The 20,493-nt window shown below is 40.8% G+C and overlaps 1 protein-coding gene across 1 annotated transcript in view; it reads left to right on the top strand.

The window, feature by feature from the left end:
- Positions 1-20,493, top strand: part of ZNF236 (zinc finger protein 236) — an 83,303-nt gene that overhangs the window by 54,735 nt on the left and 8,075 nt on the right. The window contains exons 23-30 of the mRNA XM_072998728.2: positions 1,669-2,034; positions 2,314-2,459; positions 7,196-7,439; positions 8,251-8,430; positions 9,860-10,018; positions 10,623-10,801; positions 13,278-13,409; positions 19,526-19,723. Of these exons, the coding sequence (XP_072854829.2) occupies positions 1,669-2,034; positions 2,314-2,459; positions 7,196-7,439; positions 8,251-8,430; positions 9,860-10,018; positions 10,623-10,801; positions 13,278-13,409; positions 19,526-19,723 (1,604 nt within the window). The remainder of the gene's footprint in view (positions 1-1,668; positions 2,035-2,313; positions 2,460-7,195; positions 7,440-8,250; positions 8,431-9,859; positions 10,019-10,622; positions 10,802-13,277; positions 13,410-19,525; positions 19,724-20,493) is intronic.

The raw sequence follows: 20,493 nt of genomic DNA, 5'->3' as shown, positions 1-20,493 counted from the left end.
TAAAGTATACCATGTGGGATGTGGTGGTGCTACAGGTTAAACCACAGAAGCCTCTGTGCTGCAGGGTCAGTCATAAGATCGAATCCAGCAGTTTTAAGATTGAATCCACACGGCGGAGTGAGCTCCCATCGCCTGTCCCAGCTCCTGCCAACCTAACAGTTTGAAAGCATACAAATGCAAGTAGATAAATAAGTACTACCTCGGTGGGAAGGTAATGGTGTTCCGTGTCTAGTCACACTGGCCACGTGACCATGGAAACTCTCTTCAGACTAACGCTGGCTCTATGGCTTGGAAACAGGGATGAGCATCGCGCCCTAGAGTTGGACACGACTGGACTAAATGTCAAGGGGAACCTTTACATTTACCTAAAATATACCATTGTGAAGGGGTACACCTCTTCCAAAGGAATGGGGACCACAGATGTGCCAGGGACCTGGAATTATTAGACAACTGACTAACAGACATTTATTATGAACTGTTTACATCAGATTTTCACCACATAGTTCTCTTGACTTTGTTAGCCATAGGGGAATGAGCATTAGTCCATCAGATGGGTTGAGAGTTCACTCCAAAGGAATACCTAGGAGAAGGGATCCATCCTGTTCCTGGCAGATATTTGTGGAGGGCCAGTGGGACATGGAGGTAGACACTTTCTTAAGTGCCCAAGTGTACGTGCTAGATAATGTCATCTCTTTTATGTTGGCCTACTTTACTCAACAGGATTTTAGCCATTCTAACAGTTTGCTTTTCAGCATTTGACTTTATTTGACCTTTTTTTGGTACTTTCCCCACCTCATTTGGGTGGTTAATGGAAGGGTCTTTGAGAAGTGCAGCCAGATATGCTTGGATCTGGATTACTCTATCAATGTTAAAAACCTATCTATGACTATTGTGCTTGCATGAGAAAGTGAAAGCAGAAATATTCAGTCAGTTTCCACATGATAAAAAGTTTGAGAAATACAGGAGGGCGAAACTGGTTCCTGCTCTTGATTTTTCCCAAACAACCAGTTTGAGGAGACATCTCCTCCAGCTAAACCCTTTGCCAGGTGCTCTAGGTATGCTTAGTATAATATTGACATCATATGTGATCAACAGAAATCTTAAATCTGCTAATAACTAAAAATACAGTGGACCCTCGACTTACGAAGGCCCCTACTTACGGAAATTTCAAGGTACGAAAAGCTCCAGCCGCAAAATTTTAGTTCAACTTGCGGCTAGAGCTTCGACCTACGAAACGCAGGGGGAAAGGGCGGGAATTTCAAAGCAGCCTCTGCTGCTCTCTTGTCTCCTGTCCCCTGTGGACAGGAGGCAGAGGGCACCAGGACAGGAGACAGAGGGCAGTGGGTGCAGCTTTCGGCTCCAAAGCTGCACCTGTTGCCCTCTGTCTCCTATCCCCGGTGCCCTCTGCCTCCTGTCCCTGCGGGGACGGGAAGCAGAGGGCAGCGGGGACAGAAGGCAGAGGGCACTGGGTGCAGCTCTGGAAGCTCGAAATTTTTTTTTCCTTTTGCTGGAACGTATTAAATGGTTTTCAGTGCATTCCTATGGGAAATGGACTCTCGACCTGCGGCCACCGTTCCAATACGGATTAATTCTGTAAGTCGAGGGTCCACTGTATATGAAAATATTATTTGTTTTCACCCAGGATCTTGCTGTTTTCTTGTTTTCTAGGTCAGAAACTCTTCAGTTGCCATGTATGTAGCAATTCATTTTCTACAAAAGGCAGTCTGAAAGTTCATATGCGCCTGCATACTGGAGCAAAGCCCTTTAAATGTCCTCACTGTGACTTAAGGTTTCGAACATCTGGACGCAGGAAGACTCACATACAGTGTCACTTTAAACCAGAGGCCAAGAAGGCCAGGAAGCCTGTGTCTCGTACTCCAGCTGAGGAACTGCAGCCAGTAAATCTTCTTAATTCATCCTCAACTGATCCCAATGTTTTCATCATGAATAACTCTGTTCTAACTGGTCAGTTTGACCAGAATTTGCTTCAGCAAGGTCTTGTTGGCCAGGCTATACTTCCTGCTTCTATGTCAGGTAAGATGCTTGCTTTTTTTAAATTTTGAATATAGTTTACAGAGTTGAAGTTATCTGTCTCTGTACAGTGTATTTCTGTTGAATTTTAACTTGGAAGTAATCATCTGTTTGAGCAATAGTTATTACCTCATTCTTTACTGATTTGATAGAACATTCTTAATTTTAGTAGTGGAAAGGATTATAGATTTTTACTCCTAAAAGACAATTTTTATAAATTATATTGAGAACGAAAAACATAGTTTTTAAAAAAATCTAAATTATGCCTGTTTTCTTTGGTAGCTGGAGGGGATTTAACTGTCTCCTTGACAGATGGCAGTTTGGCAACCCTTGAAGGAATACAGTTACAGCTTGCTGCCAACTTGGTTGGACCAAATGTTCAGATTTCTGGAATAGATCCTGCCAGCATTAACAACATTACATTACAGGTGTGTTTAGCCCTTATTATTTATTTAATTTATACCCTGCCTTTCTTCCTGTAGAAGATTCAGAAAATATGTCTGTAGTGATAAATACTGATGATTGCTTTAGTTCTCTCATTCTTCTTATTTAACCACTAAATATGTCTTCCATGTAGTTTTCCATCCTTGCTTGTAAACCACAAGATTTTATATTATATCAACCTGTTAGGTATTCAGACACTCTTGTATGTTAGATCTTGCAAGTGTACACCTGTTATGTTTGTTCATAATTGGTTGAACCAACTTTTGCTGTGTATTTGTTCTGCTGCTAGATATGAGAAGATGACCTGAGTAATTTGCTTCCATTTGCTCTCAATTTTTTATACAACCATTCTCCTCCCCATTTATTATCTCTTTTGGATGGAAGAGTAAGCATCTTGGAGCTCTAATCAAACTCAATTCATTCTGAGGATATTTAAACCATGAATGGGTTGGGGAGTGCAACTCATCCTTCTGCTATCTCAGTTTATCTTTAAGCAAATAGACTCTATGAGTGTAATAGGGAATCGCTCTTTCAGTTGGCCAAAATTTCCTTAATTCTTCTAAAGAAAAGAAAAGAAAAGGAACAAATAGTTTCACCCCTTGTAAAACATACCGTAAATAGCAATTTCATTATTAATACCATTATAATTTCATTGGTGGTAGAGTAAATGCTGATGATTCTCAGTATCTTTGTAGTGTTGTGTCTACTCCTTCCTCAAACTAAACACAGAGGGGATATTTCCTGGTGTCAGTAAACGTTATGGTGCAAGACATGAAGTTTAATTTCAGGGCCACAAGTTGCAACAAGTGTGGCTATTTACATATACAGTGGTGCCTCGCATAGCGAGGTTAATCCGTTCCGGATTAACCTTCGCTATAGCGAAACATCGCTAAACGGAATAAAAAAAGCCATAGAAACGCATTGAACTTTGTTCAATGCGTTCCTGTGGCTTGAAAACTCACCGTTCAGCGATGTTTCTTCATAGCGCCGCCATTTTCTCGCCCTCGTTAAGCGAGGGCAGGGCGCGAAAATGCGGCGCGGACCTTCCGGCGGCCATTTTGGAACCGCCGATCAGCTATTCTCCCCGGCTTTGTTATGCGAAGATCGCTAAGCGAATCGCTTAGCGATCTTCGCAAAGCGAAAAAACCCCATAGGGGCCATCGCTGAGCGAATGCTCCAGCGATGGCCCAGAGTGCCTCGTTAAGCGATTTCATCGCTCAGTGAGGCACTCATTAAGCGAGGCACCACTGTACAGTTTTTTCTCCTTCCAGTATTTGATGGCTTCACTCATTCCTCGAAGGGGTGTTCTGTAAATATTATACGATTTGCAAACTTTATTTTCACATTTTAAACAGAACCAGCTGTTAGAGGGAGCCAGCGACTGTGCTCTGAATGCTTGTTAGTGAAGAATGCATAGCATGGTAATAATTTGAAAATATTTTTTCCTTTTACCATGCTATCTAAAACTGGTGCTGTTGAATGCCAGGTCTGTATCCAATAAATTCCAGGTTATTTATTACAGTATATTATTCTGGAGGAGGATGCAGACCTGGCGTGCATAACTGAAATGTGGATAGGCAGAGAGGGGGGTTCTCCCCTAACACTCGCTTGTCTGCCTGGCTATGCTGTCCAGCACAAGGGTAGACTGGAGGGGTGGGAGAGTAGCCATTATATATAAAACACCGTGGAGGTTACTAGGCGCTCCTTGATGGTAAAGCCGGGTCTGGAGGCCCTCCATGTGTCAATAGGGGCCAGGGATGGTATTGGGATCTTACTGGGTTACCGCACTCCCCACGACCCAGCCATTTCCTTACTGGAGCTGGCAGACTTTGTCTCTGTGGCACTGTTGAGGTCCCTGAAGCTATTGGTTTTTGGTGATTTCAACATTCAGGCGGAGGCAGACTTCTGGGCCGGCTCTTGAGTTCCTGGAAACCATGGCTTCCTTGAACATGTCCCAACATGTCAACGGCCCTACCCACGTGGGTGGTTATATGTTAGACCTGTTTTTTTCCACCAATTGGAGTGAGTGTGGTCTGATGGTGACTGACGTTATGTCAGTCCCCTTGTCATGGTCAGATCACCACCTAATAAAATGTAACCTCACAGTGGCTCTCCCCCCTTGCTGGGAGCAAGGACCTATTTCTATGGTCCGCCCTCAAAGGCTACTGGATCCTGTAAGATTCCAGGATGCCATGAGAGGTGTCTCAGCTGACCTGACTGGCACTCCTGTCGAAGCTCTGGTTGATCGCTGGTTTACTGCCGCCACCAGGGCTGTAGACACAATTGCTCCTAAACACCCTCTCCAACACAGAGCTCGGCCTGCACCTTGGTTTAACCAGAACCTACGAGTGATGAAGCAATTTAGGAGAAGGCTAGAGCTCAAGTGGAGAAAGAACCTGATGGATTATAATTGGATAGCTGTCAGGATCGCGACTAACCTGTACCTGGCCAAGGTAAAGGCTGCTAGCCGAGTACATCTCGCTAACCAGATAAGCAAAGCTTCAAATCAGCAGGCAGAGCTATTCCGTATAGTGCGCGACCTATCCGGAATTGGTCTGAGTGATAGGCCTCCCCCTAGTATTTCACTGAACCAATTTGCAGCATTTTAAAAATTTAAAGTGGAGGCCATCTGCCGGGAGCGATTTCCTTTTTCAGATACAGTGACTCGAGCAGAGATGTCCAACGCTCCATCTTGTCCGGTAACTCTTGATTTCTTTCAACCTGTGTTGCTAGATATTGTGGACAAAGCACTTGATCGCTGTCGGGCCACCACCTCATCCCTTGCCCGGCCAAGCTAATCAAAGCAGCCAGGCCTATTACAACAGAATGGGTCACAGCAATAATTAATGGGTCTTTCATTGAGGGCAGGGTACTTCCTGCCCTCAAGGAGACACTCATTAGGCGCATAAGGAAGAAACCTAGTTTGGTGGTGGATGAAATTGGCAATTATAGGCCCATTGCCAATGTTTCTTTCATCAGCAAAGTGTTGGAGATTAGCTTCAGGCTCATTTGGATGAAACAGATGTCCTGGATCCATTCCAGTCGGGTTTCAGGCTGCGCCATGGCACAGAAACGGCAATGGTTGCCCTGTATGATGACCTACTGAGGGAGGCTGACAGGGGTAAAACATCTCTGTTGGTCCTCCTTGATATCTCGGCAGCCTTTGATACCGTCGACCACAGTATCCTCCTGAGGAGGCTCTCTGAGTTGGGAATTGTTGGCCAGGCATTTGCCTGGCTGTGATCCTTCCTCGGGGACTGTCCTCAGAGAGTACAGCTTGGGGAGAGGATATTGGCCCCATGGAGCCTCAATTGCGGGGTTCTGCAGGGTTTGATCATCTCCCCAATGCTGTTTAATATCTACATGAGGCCGCTGGGTGGGGTCATTGGGGGTGTGGGGCGTTGTGCCATCAGTACACTGATGACACTCAGCTCTACATCTCCTTTTCTCCAACTTCAGTGGATGCCGTTCTGTCCCTTCAGCGCTGCTTTGAGTCTGTGCTGCAATGGATGCAGGAAAATGGGCTGAGGCTGAACCCAGACAAGACGGAGGTCCTGAGGGTGGGTGGCCCCATCATCAGCAGTCTGGGAAACTCTCTCTCATTTGGGGCAGTTGACTGTATCCAATAAATTCCAGGTTATTTATGATATTATTCTGGAGGAATAATATCGTAAATTTTACCACACAGAGTGAGGTTCGCAGCTTGGGGATCCATCTGGACCCGGCGATCACCATGGAAACTCAGGTGGCATTGGTGGTCTGTACAGCCTTTTTTCATCTTTGGCGGATAGCCCAGCTGTGTCCCTATCTTGATGATGGGGCACTCACCACCTCAGTACATGTGCTTGTAATCTCGAGATTAGACCACTGTAATGCGCTGTATATGGAGCTACCTTTGAGGCTGATGCGGAAACTCCAAATGGTGCAGAATGCGGCGGCCAGACTCCTCACTGGAGTGAGAAAATATCATCATATCTCTCCCACTCTGGCCGCTTTGCACTGGCTGTCCACTCGGTTCCCCGTCAACTTCAAAGTTTTAATGCTTACGTATAAAGCCCTAAATGGTTTAGGGCCTCGATACTTGGCAGAACACCTACTCCCACCAAAATCTACCCGTATCACCCAATTGAGTCAGGAGGTGAGGTTGAGGAGCCTGACGCCGAGGAAGGCCCAGAAGGAAGAAACCAGGCCTTCTCGGCGGTAGCTCCTCGCCTCTGGAATAACCTTCCTCCGGTCATTTGTCCAGCCCCTTCGCTGGGCATCTTTAAAAACCAACTGAAAACTTGGATGTTTAGGCAGGCCTTTCCCTGAAGTTAACACTTGATTTTTTTTCTTCCTCTTTTCTTCCTTATTTTTCCATCTTGAACAAATTGTTTATTGCTGTTTAAAATCTTGTTATATTTTAAATTGTTATTATATATGTTGGAAGCCACCCAGAGTAATCGATTGACTAGATGGGCAGGGTATAAATGCAATAAATAAATAAATAAATAAATAAATAAATAAATAAATAAATAAATATCCATCGATTTGATCGTTTGGTATTATCTGTGGTTTTCGGTATCCATGGGGAGACTTGGATCCAATCCCTAGCAGATATGGGGGGGGGAGTCCTACTATACGTATGAATGTTTGCAATTTCTTAAAACTAGTCTATTGGGGGAAAAGGTTTTGTGTGTTAAGTTGTTATATTACATGGAAAACTGTGTTTTCTTTTCAGATTGATCCCAGTCTTTTACAGCAGACACTGCAACAGAGTAATGTACTTACTCAACAGCTCCCTGGAGATCCCAGTCTGACCTCTCAGAACACTTCACTCCAGACAGCTGACAATTCGGTACCAGCAAATGTGGTAATACAGCCTTTGTCAAGTTTGTCTTTACAGCCGACTGTTACTTCTTCAGCTAATATGACAATAGGATCTATGTCTGAGCAGGAATCTGTATTGCCTACTAGCACTACTGGTAAGTAAAGTACAGGAACACTTCTTCTAATTGGCTAAAGTTTCCTGCTTTCCAAAAGAATGTGGGAAGAGGGAACAAACAATTAATTACTTTTTCATCTTTGTAACGCTTAAATAGTAAGTTAAATTTTAATAACAATTATAATTCTATCCTTGGCATACCCTGTATAAAGGCAAATGTATGTCTATAAATCATACACTTAAACATGTTCATAGTTATGGCTTTTATTTGTCCAAATGCCTGATTTTAAACATGAATGCAGCATTATACTGAAAAATAAACAGGAGGGTCGGGCTGCTCTGTAAAGAGTGGCCCACATGCAGTTAGCCTTGGGAGTGGGTAATTACACTAGCCATATGGAGGTAAACTTCACAGTAATTTCAACAACAACAAAACCTGAACAAAACTTTGTCAAACCTGAAGCTGGTGGGGCAGCAAAGTGCAAAGGGGAATGAATGGCATCCTACCGGTTACTTTCAAGGACTTTAATGTGCCAAGATTCTCATTTTGTCAAAACGTATTCTAGTTTTGTTAGGGAACTCTAGAAACAATGCACATTTTTACATGCCCTTGGGGGCTTGTTACGGAGTTGTAATACCATCCCTTCATTGTGACTTCTGCTTTACGGTAAAAGCAATCTTGTATGGTGCGCATTGTTTCTAAGGGATATATAAGATCTGTTCCTCTGTTTCCTGTTGTACATGTAACAGACATCAGAAGAGTATAAAATATTAACAGATTGAGTCTTGGGTCCTGAAATAATATGTATGTAGTTATGTATGTATTTATTTTCCCACTACTTGTTTCTTAGGTTCACAGGATCTCTCTCAGGTCATGACTTCACAGGGTATTGTCTCAACCTCAAATGGCCAACATGAGATTACCCTGACAATAAATAATTCAAGCCTGAGTCATGTTTTAGCTCATGCTTCTAGTTCAACATCCACAAATTCATCAGGATCTCCTCAAGAAATTACCCTTACCATATCTGGCAAGTGCACTGTTTTCTACTTCATAAAGTCACTCAAGTTCCTATTTGTCAGCTCTTCATATTAACAGATGGTTAAACTTTTCCTTTGGGATGAAGTTCTGTTTATACTTCCTCAGACACGGACACGGAGTACAATATCTAAGCTACAGATTTATGTGCATAATGTGAGTGGTTGTCAGGGATGGATCAGAATTAAGTAGGGTACAGGTGATAATTTTGTTATTAAGTCTGATAATTAACTTTTGAAGTTTGTTTTTCAAAAATATTTTATTGGTTTTTTTCCTACTTTATGTGTTGTTGCAATCAGAGGTTTATTACAGTATATACAATTAGCTTCATCTTTTGAAACTTTTGAAATTTTGATTGTATATAGAGGCTAGCAATAGGTACAGTCACTAAGTAATACTAAATGTCATATTATACACAATGGAAAGATAGTCAGGTAAAAATTATAGCTACAGTCCATTTTTATACCCATGAATAAGTAGGGGGAAGTCCTCTATATAGCAGTCCCCAACCTTTTTCGGACTGCGGACTGTTTGGGGGGATGCGGGCTCTGTGTGCAGGGGGTGGGGGCACCCCCACACTCATGGGTGGGCATGTCATGCTCGCACGCAAGCGCACAAGCACGACACAGCCACCCGTGAGTGCAACATGCCCATCCGCAAGTGCAACACACCCACCGTGTGTGCGTGCAGGGTGCTGGAGATCCGTGCCCATGGCCCAGTTCAAGGAAGCCCACGGACTGTCAGCGGGCCGCAGACCGGGGGTTGGGGACCTCTGCTCTATCAGACAAAAATCTAGGTGTAAGAACAAACAGATTTGGGGAAAATTTGAGGTGGGTTCCCTGCCCCCAAATTCTTCACACATAACTAGTATGGACATCTAAAATTACCCTGCTCTTTTCAGTACATCATCCTAATTTAAAGTGCTGTCTGTGCTTTAGATCAAGCTGATTCGGGGTATCTTTTCTCTTGGACAGCCATCCCTGACCCAAGACACCTTTCCTTGGGTGTGTTGGACCACAGCCGTTATCATTTCCAGCTAGTATAGGTTTTACTTCAGCACATCTAGAAGAAGGCTCTGAAAATGGCATTTCAGTGTATGACATTCGCTTTGAAATTATTTAATCTTCAATTTTTTTGTAAAAGTGTCTGAAAAAGATTTCCTTGCCCAGGTTTCTTTACATGATTCAGTGTCTGTGTTCCTTCACATATTAAGTTTTTCTTTTTCATGTCTGTTTTAATCATACTATATACTTTTTCTGATATTTTAAATGTTTGTGGTTTCTCAGTTCTCAAAATTTTATGTTTCTAGAACAATAGAACTATTTATTATATGCTTGTAAAATATAAAGCTTGTTATTAAAATAAATACCAAAAAATATATATGCAATTTTAAGCAGCTTATAGATTCCATTTTCTATTAGGCCAAGATCTCATTCAACATAGTTCTTCTGGAGGTAATGAACTTAATGGTAACCTACGACTTGCAACACCAACTATCAATAATCAGTCTTCAGGTACTACACTGGCAATAAGTAATGATCAACTGCTCTCTCAGAGCCCTGCACTGAACAGTACTTCAGGTAGGGGTTCAGTAATTTCATTGATAATATGTTTTTTGTCTGTTACTACTCTGGGTCAACAATTTCAGTGCACATATTTTTTTTTATTAGATTTTTCCCATGAGCTGTCCTCTAGGTGGATTAAAAATGCCTTGCATTTACTCAGTTCTGACGTACTTTCTGACTCCATCAGAGCTCTGGCATACTGCAGGTTATAAAAATAGCCCATATCCACAGGAATTTTTGTGGGTAAAAAGCCAATAGTATTTCATAATACTCAAACTACTAGAGCTAAAAAATGCATGTCCACATGGTCTGGAATATTTCTTTGGAGTAGCTGTGAGCCGTCTTTTGCAAAAAAAACCCATAACCAATAAATCTCTGTGTCTTAAAAATTCTACTAGTGTTATTTCCGCTCCAGAAAAATGAAGACCTTGTTTTAAACTCCCCAGTTTAGGAAAAGAATATAAACTCGGAAGTTATAATTAAATTTATGCATAGATTACATAATACCTAATCTTTTAAAATAATTTAATAGAATTGGGTATTTAGCAATTTTGCACAACTTTAAGCTAGTTAGTAATGGTACTAAATTTAAGTTTTTATAATGTCATAATTTTTACAGAACTTAGTGCATCAAGTGGGAATCTTCCTTCGACACCACCCATGTCACAGCCAGCTCAGAATTTAGTAATGTCATCACCAGGAATAGGAGGAGATGGTAGTGTCACGTTGACCCTGGCTGATACTCAGAGCATGCTATCTGCTGGTCTTGATGCAGTGACACTTAATATCACATCACAGGTTTGTGTCATTTGCTAGGAAATTGTTCTGTTCAATTACTAAACTTTGTTAGTTGTATTATAAAACCAGAGAAAGCTAGCTTGAAGATGGCTGAGGATAGTAATTATTTTTGTAATGGGAAATAGTTTAGATTATGATTCTGTAGTTATTTCAAGAGGCACTATAAAGGATTGCTTTAAACCTGCTCTCTTTATAACGGTCACCCCCTTTTTGGTGTCTCTGTTACTGTAGTGATTCGAGTATCACACTGTCAATTTCTACTGTTTCTGAGAAATCCTGACTGTTACAGATAATACTATTAGAGACAATAGCTGAATTCCTGAATTCCTATTGCTTAGCGTAATAAGTCACAACTAGAGAAGGGCCACTAAATCAGTGGGAATTTATTTAGCCAATTCCTCTGTCAGTTCCATTGACAGAGTCCTAATCTAGCTGTGACTTTTTACATTAAACAACAAGATTTCAGCCAATCAGTCATTATAGGCATAGCAGAGTGCAGGGGACTGCATGCTTTTGAGGGCAGAAGGTGATTCTGTTTCCATATGCTGCCATGACCCATAAAAATCTGATCTGGAGTGTTGGAAGAACCTCTAGAATATGTGGGAGATGACACTGTGGGATACAGGAGGAAGGGGGAATTAGTAAAAAATAATTTCTCCCCCTCATGCCAGCGGGATTGTACAGTTAGTGGAGGAGCAGCTTCTTTCATGTCCAGCTTGTTTCTAAAAGAGAAGGAGCCTTTCTGTTTATAAAACAGTCTGAATCTGACCATTATCTGTCTCTGCTGTAAAAGGATTTCATATAAAGCACCCAAAATGCTTGTTTTCTCTTAATTTAATGGTCATTTTGCATGTTTTACATATATAAATTTGCATTGTATGTATAGATTAAATCTTTTGTTGCTATTGGAAAGCTTCAAAAAGCAACTTATAGATGTTATTAGTCTACAGGACGCAACTGTAGGAGAAGCTTTAGGTTTAAGCCTGGGGTATTCTATATTAACACAAAATACTGAAATATGTAATAATAGTAGTAGGTGCCACTTCCAGCCTTGTGATTCTGGAACAGAATAAACATAGGCCTCAGTATTATGCTAAGTCAGTGCCAGGAGAACTCCGGGAAAAGCCTGTAGGCAGCAAAAGATCAGACAGTATATACAAGGGATGTTGATTCCAGCAAAATGTGTAGTGGGATACTTTCTATGACATTTCATGGACCAAGTTCAAACATGTTTATGAATAATCTGCTCTTCCTCACTAGATTACTCATAAACATGTTCAAACACACCCGTAAGCTCAAACATAGGTTGCAGAAAAAATATGACATGTCATACAGATCCTCCCTCTTGGTATTTCCTAACTTAATCCAGGCAAACCAAAAACTGTCGTAGATCTCCATGAAAAGGCTGCATGCTTCCCCTAGTAACTGTCTGTTTCTTTAGGAGAACCTATAAGAATGGTGGATATAGGGGGCGTTGGTTGATAAATTTGATGTATTTGGACCCGCCTCCCCCCAAACACCTGTGTGATGTTCCATCTATGACCCTCAAATCTTTTTAAAACACAACCTTTCCAGTGAAGCAGTTGACATAGTCCCGTTGTATAACCAAACCTACATAGGTGCAGCTAAAACATATACTCTTCCTCTCCTCTCTTTCTTTCCCCTTCCTCTGTTTTCTGATTTCTGTTAAGCAGAGATGGGCATGAACTGCTGGTTTGGTGGTTTGTGCTGGTTCATTTACCGTCCGAGCAGGTGTTCAGTGTTTCAAAGTGGGCACCCATTCAGAGGCAGCACCTGGAGGAGGTGGGGCAGGGAACCAGCTGTTCATGCCCATCTCTAGTGTTGAGTTTTAAGGGTATTAAACTCTCAGGGCAGGAATATGTCTCCTTGTACTTTATAGAGCACCAAGCACATTGTCCGTGCTGTGTTAAGGTACATTCAGTATAATTAGTTATATAGTCTTTAGGAGATTTAAAGTGAGCTATCATGTGCTGAGGTATTCTTTGGGATACAGTCTTCGCAGAATTCCTGAGAATTAGTACTTTTGGATTAACTGATAGACAGGTGCTTGTAAGCATGGACTTAAAAGGTTCTAAAATGTGCACAAATCTTTTTTATTTTTTTTAAAAATTATTTATTTATTTTGCTTTTAACCATCCTGGGGCATAGTTGTGCCTAGACCGTTGCAACAAAAACAACAAATGAATCTTGTGACAATATAAAGACTAACACCTTTTGTTTCATGCAGTCTTCCATAGACTTTAGTCTACTTATTCAGTTGTCCAAAGAAGGAGGTTGCACTCCATAGAAGCTTATGCCAAATGAAACTCACTAGTCTTTCAGGTGCCACAAGATTCCTTGTTTTATATTATTAGTCATGTTAGCCACTATTGTGTTGAACAGTGATAAGTATATTGATGAATATGGCAGTTATCTTTCCTCTAAGTATAATTTATTCATACATTTCTTTTGCCAGGGGCAGCAGTTCCCTGCTTTACTCACAGATTCTAGTCTGTCTGGACAGAGCAGTTCCAGCTCACAGCAAGTTATACTAGTGAGTCATGCACCACATTCATTACCTGCAAACCATGATGACTTGGCATATCAGGTAAATATTTTTTTGAACCCATATACGTTTGTTTGCTTTCTTTCCTGTAGTTTGGGAAAAAGTGCTGTCACTTGTCTAATCCTAATTAGTTTACTTTAATATGGAATGTACCAATCAAGAGCCTCATGGCACTTTGGTTAAACTGCTGTACTGCAGCCAAAACTGTGCTCACAACCTGGGGTTCAATCCCAGGTAGCCAGCTGTAGGTTAACTCAGCCTTCTATCCTTCCGAGGTTGGTAAAATGAGTACCCAGCTTGCTGGGGGGGGGGCAATGGGTAGCCTGCATAATTAACTTGTAAGCTGCCCAGAGAGTGCTTGAAGCACTGTGGGGCGGTATATAAGCAGCATGCTTTGCTCTTTTTCCATTCCTAGCAGAATTCAAGGCAGCAATGTATTGAATGATAGGCATGTGCACTTGGGTTTTTTTGGTTCCCCAAGCAGAATTCTGGGAGTTTTCAAAACACACCTCTAGAAGCCTATATTTTATCCACCTAAAGAAGGGTCTTCCTAAGAAGTTTAATTCACTGCATCTGTGCTTCGTGCTATTATTATTATTTTTTAAGGAAAGCTGCTATAGTCTTTCCTGAAAGATGCAGCCTCAGTGACCATTAGACACACTAGAGAGAGCCTTCCAAAAAAACTACAACTCCCAAGTATCAAGGCAGCTTACGTTTTAAAAAATTAATGACAGGAGGTGAAGCAAAGTGTATCAGATAGAACAGCCAATACAGCTTCACAGACAGGCTCTTCCCTAGGCAGGCAAAATACAAATGTGTGTTTGTGGGTTGAAACTCCTAGTATTTTGCCTGGGGAATTCTTGGAGAATTCTGGAAGTTGAACTGCAAAAAAATGGAAGTGTACATTGATTTGAGATTAATAGTGCAAATTTAACTTTTTAGAAGTATTCGCCATTGGGTTCTGTGGAACTCAGTTCCCAGGTAAATATGTTTGTGACTGTGGCAGTAGACGTAAACACACTTATCTGAGAGCAACTCCCTTTAAACTCTAGAACAGCCATTCTCAAACTTTTTGCGGCCATGGCCATAAACACAATATGAAAGAAATATAGGCTGAATCAGGATTGTATAAGTCGCATATTAACAAACCTTATAAGGTGGTATGTGAAGAATTTTCTTGTTCCTTTTATACCCTCTATAACTTTGCATTCCACATCTCATTCCAACCCCCACCTGGTCCATTTCTTTTGGTTGATTGCTTTATTCCTCTACAGCCCTACCAGCCTGAAATTTACTATTCATTTTCCTGGACCATTTTTGCTTTCTTTTCTTTTGTAGTCACATCATTCAGACCCGAGTTAAAAAATTAATGTGTTCAGGTCATTGTTATATGAAGATATAAATCTGCTTGCTGTGTTAGATTGTCAAGCCATTTTGTTTTCAACAGAGTTTGACTAAATTACTCTGTGAGAGTCACCAGATGAGCAATGATGGTGATACTGAATATCTGAATACAGCAGCCACTTATTTGTGTTTCATTAGTAGCTGTTAATGACTTTTGCCCAGATAAGTGCAATCACATTTAAAAGCCACCTAAATCTGATTTAAATGTGATGTCTGATAAGTACGAAGAACATTTTAATGCTGTTCGAGGCAGTGCCTGATTTAACTGGTCTACAATGCCTGCATGTGCACCATGTTAACATGCCAGGGATCTGTAGGTCATGAGTAAGTTATTCTGCCTTCCCATTAGTAGGACTTATGGTAGTTATTCTACAGTCATGGCCAAAAAATTAGCACCCTTGCAATTCTGTCAGAAAATGCAACCATTCTCTTAGAACATTGTTGCAGTTGCAAATGATTTGGTACTCACATGTTCATTTCTTTGGTTTGTGTTGGAGAAGAGAAGTCAGATCTGATACAATCCTACACAGAAACCCAAAAATGCATTGACTAAAATTATTGGCGCCCTATCTAAATTGTAAGAAATAATTGCTTTTCAAGCATGTCATGCTCCTTTAATTTGTATTTAGACACACCTGTTGCAAATAAGAGGTATCGGCAGTATAGTAATGACACTTGCAACCAGTTAAGATGGAGAAAAGTTGACTCAACCTTTGTGTTGTGTGTGACACTGAGCATGGAGAAAAGAATGAAGTGTAAAGAGTTGTCTGTGGATTTGAGAGAAAAAATTGTGGGAAAACATTGACAATCTCAACACATTGCCATTCAAAAATAACAAATACTGTGCAGAATATAATAAATAATAAATAGCAAAGCAAAAAGAAATCAGATGTTGACAGGAGGATAGGCCTGGATGTATATCCATGTTTTCAGTTGGGATTTGAAAGCACCCAGCGTAGGGGCCTCGCGAATCTCCGGAGGGAGGTTGTTCCAAAGGCGAGGAGCCACCACCGAGAAGGCCCGGTTTCGTGTCTTTTCCCTCCAGCCCTCCCTCGGCGTCAGGCTCCTCAGCCTCACCTCCTGACTCGCACGGGTGATCCAAGTAGATCTTGGTGGGAGCAGGCATAAGAGTATGTGTTCTGAAAGAGTACTTCCTTTGTGCACAGAACTTACTAATGTAATGACAGTCAACTTCTTTGGATGATCTTTAAGTTCAACTGATACATTGTGTGTTTGAACTCTCTCCCCCTCGCTTTCCGTTCATAGTTCCACAATTGTCTTTTTTAGTGTTTTTTAAAATTCCTAAACATAAAAAAGGCTGCCTCCTTTATTGGTAACTCTCTGAATCTTGATTTTATTTATCTCATTTTGTTGCACTTTATTTTGTCATTTATTATTTCTGTTCAACATAGTTTTCCAGATGCATTGCTTGAAATAGTGGATCAGGTGTGCTTATCTCTGTTTCCTTCTCCTGTTATAACTTTCTGCCGTTTGATTGTCCTGTTGCACCTCTGTAGCTGGCTCGTTGGTTATGATTGGCTTAAAGACATTTTGTTTACTACTAATATTATTTATATAACAAATTAATGTATCAATCACCACAGTTTCTAATTCTCCTCATTCTTCATTTGTAGCTTGCCCTGTGTGATACATTATCAATTCCATCAGATCTCATTAATTGCAATATATTCCTTAATTTCATATTCTTCTGCAACAGTGGAAAATTACCTCCATTGTCAGTTAAGCTTGTTTCCCAATTTCATTTTATCTCTTTTTTTCCTTAAAATTTGTTCAATGCAACTCTCTACTCTCCTTGCTTGTTATTGGTTTTTTCTGCATCTGCAGAGGAAAATTAACAATTATTACACATAGATTAGAAAATCTTACCTGATGATTTTTTTTGTGGTCAATGTCTCTTTCAGTCTCAATTTCCTTCAATTAATTGATGATAAGCAGCATTTTTCTTTGATCTTACAAGAATAGTGTGATCATAAATATATACAGATATAATAATAATAATAATAATAATAATATAATTTATTGTCATTGTAAGTATATACACAGTATATCATACAACGAAATTCACTCCTCACACATACATACTATATGTAAATTACATATTCTCGTGGATTATATCTGTAACACAAACACACACACCAGTCTAAATCCATTATGGTTAAGTATTTTGAAGACTTAGGAAATACTTCTCTAGCAAAAGAACTGTTACAAAATTTAAGGGTTTAAGCCTGGAGCTTTCAGCTACAGTGCTTGAATTGCCTCTGGTCTTTGCTCACAGACTGGGAGTACTCAGAAAGATGGATTGATGGAGACATAAGTCTTAGGAAAATTATCAGGTAAGAATATTTTGTATTCAAAGGTTTGCTTACATCTAGAAAGCATTTGCTTTTTAGCCTTCATTTCTGATCTAGTTTCACAGTTTGTTATTTGGGCAGAGTATGACAAGTTGGCCATTGGACAGTGGCAGGAATTTATTCTGTTTTCCAAGGGGACCAGAAAGGCAGGCCCAATTATCAGTTGTACTGGGAGTTGAAATCGACCGACTTTCAGATGGGCAGTATTTTGAAAGGTAAACAGACTGAGATTGGATCACTACTTAAACCTGACCTTGGCAAATCATACACGGTCTCACTTCTTCCTTTCTCTGATCCTCCTTCCTACCCTTCCCATGTGTGACTTTCAGTGGTATGTGAAGGGAGAAAGTATTACTCACAGAATGGGAGATTTGTTATTGCATGCATTTGTCTGGTCTACAGCCTATGATCTTAGGGGTACAACAAGTGTACCTCTTCTCCATTACAGTGGAGAAATTCTGTCCCCTTGTAGTGGTGAGATTTCCACTTGAAATCTCAGTGTGATTCACAAGATTTCAATGGCTCTGAATATTGAGTCTGCTTTTTTCCCTTCTGTGGAAATTTAATAACATTCTTTGTGGCCATCACTTCAGTCAGGTAGTTGCACAACTTGATGGCAGCCGCATGCAGTTTTTTTTATTAGGCACTTATCTGTGTTTATTAATAAGGTACGATGTTTGTCAGAACGGACCATTAATACTAAAGAGAAAATGCTTTCCCATGGAACCAAAAGCCAGTGTTGCCCTGCTTTACATATGTTTCCCATGCTGTTGGATGGAGTCTGTGATTGTGCCTATGGAAAGCTGTAATTTTGTTTAAGTAAGCATTAGGAGACTGGGAAGGAGGTGGTGGTGGCTGTACCATCCACATTGGCAGGAATTTTGGGAAATTAACTTCTTCCAGATGTTTACAATTATGCATACCACAAGCAAGCAGGTCAGAGGCCTTTCATATGAGTTTTAACACCTGTAAATGGATCACTACTTAAGGATTGTTTATATGAACACTTTCCTGGGATGAAATTTGCAGAGTTGCAGTTCATTCATTTGTACGTATGTTCCCCAGAAATACCTGTCAGCAAACCTGCTTTTGGAAGGAGGATGGCAGTGGCATTGTCCCAATGAGAGCTCTCAAAATACATGCAGTAAATCCTGAAGAATTGAATGCAATCCTGGCGTGTTGTCAGAAGAAAAAGGACTGTCTTGCCTGTATATGACTCTTTCAATTAGTGGCAGGAGGGTATTCTGGCCTTTTATTACAGTATATTTATATGGGTTTCGGATAGGGACTCCCAGGGGAAACCCATTTGTTTCTTTTTCTCTTAAATCATGTACAGTGGTGCCTAGCTTAACGGGCGCCCTGTTTAACAACGAATCCACATAGCGATGAAGATTTTGCGATCGCTTTTGCGATGTTCCCTATGGGGAGCGATCATCGCAAACGCCCCATTTCCGCACAGCTGATCGGCGGGGCTTCGGAATGATCACTGGGAAGCACTTCCCCCATTATCCCGAAGCCCCACCGATCAGCTGGGCGAAAATGCCAGCTGGGGCTTTGGGAGGACCGTGGGGGAGCGCTCCCCCGCGGTCCTCCCAAAGGCCCCATTTTCGCACAGCTGATCGGCGGTTCCAAAATGACCGCCCGCTGTGTTGCCTCACTTTAGAGGCACCGAAAATGGCCGCCCCAATGGAGGATTTTCGCATAAGGTGAGTTTTTAAGCCTATAGGAACACATTAAACGCATTTTAATGCATTCCTATGGGCTTTTTTATTTCGCATAGCGACGAATCCGGATAGCAACGATTTTTCCAGAACGGGTTATCGTCACTATGTGGGGCACCACTGTATTAGTTCCTCCAGTTTTTGTATCTTTAATAGTATTTAAATCGGTAGTTCTATTTAGGGAGAGAGCCTATTATTATGATGCACAAATTGGCCCTGCCTTACTGGTCCATTGTGGGGCATCTGAAAAGCAGAATAATGCCCTGCTACCTACTGGAATAGAAGCATATAGGTAATTTTTAAAAAACTCTAAACTCCAATGCAAATATATTATGTCCTTAATTTTGTGTCATTTTACCAATATTATGAATATGGCTTGCAAATTAAAGACCTTGGGGGACACACATGTGAAATAAAAAAGAGTTCGTATAATTACCTTTATTCAAAATATTGAAGTGCTTTATAATGTTCCCATATTCTCATGGAGAGAAGAATTGAACTAAATGTTGCATGGCATATTTTAGTACCCATTCAGTCATCATATATCCCTCAAAGCATTATCACACCATACTAAGAACAACACTGATTAAATAATCTCATGGGTTTTAGGTAAGTTTACTACCCATAATTCTTTGTATGTATATTTTTATGTAATTTACAGGTGAGTGAAGTTTCTCCAAGTCTTTCTAAAGGCATTCAGTCTGAAAAAGAGACACGCATGCATCAATGTTTTGAATGCAGTCAAACATTTTCTTCAGCTGCCATGCTAATGCAGCACAGTAAAGAAGTTCATGGAAAAGAAAGAATCCATGTTTGTCATATTTGCAGTAAAGCATTCAAAAGAGCCACACATCTTAAGGTATGAGACAAAAGTAACATACTACAATTATGAAAATGAAGGAAACAGTTCTAGCTAAGTGAAACAATCCTCTTCTTTACCTCCTTTTGAAAAGGCCTTTTTTATTTTGATGATCTGCTTAATCGGAGTGGATATTATTTTTTAGAATCAAATGCTGTTCCTATTATGAACTTCAAAATACATTTTAGAAGTTGAATGATAAAATAATTGTATTTCATAATAAATAGGGGAGGCTTTGAAATTGTACTTGTCTCAGTATGTTTGAAGGTGCCTCTTGACTGGGAAGAAGAGTAAAATTATGAGTGGAGGGCTAGTTCTTTGGGAGGCACCTTCTATAGAGCCTAATGGTCAGAATGACTGGCCTTTCTGTGAAGCCTTCCAACTCCCAGATAGCCTTGCAACTCCCAGGGAGCAGCAAGATAGTCACCTTATTTTTAAAACTAGCACCATGTGGATGCAGTCACCTGGGAAGTTAAGGAGAGCTGGTCTGTAGATTTCTGGTTTTGGACTTCCTCTCCCAAAACTTTGTCTGGGGCATTCTGGGTGAATTTTGGGAGGTGGAGTCCAAAAAATAATAGTCCAGAACTTCTGTGCCTAACAAGCACAATCAGCTGCACTAAAATGGTTAAATAGCAAATGGAAAGGAAGACGCTCCTGAGTGTTTTCAACATTGTAGCTAATCAGTGTTCTTTAAGTAAGAAGACTAAGGGCAACTGAAAGCTTGCATCTCTTGCATCCCAGGAAAAGAACTGTACTAAGAGGAAAAACTG

Source organism: Pogona vitticeps, chromosome 4 (assembly GCF_051106095.1).
Source record: "Pogona vitticeps strain Pit_001003342236 chromosome 4, PviZW2.1, whole genome shotgun sequence".
Lineage (NCBI taxonomy): Eukaryota > Metazoa > Chordata > Lepidosauria > Squamata > Agamidae > Pogona > Pogona vitticeps.
Note: the sequence above shows the minus strand (reverse complement) of the source record. Positions and strands in the feature narration are given on the sequence as shown.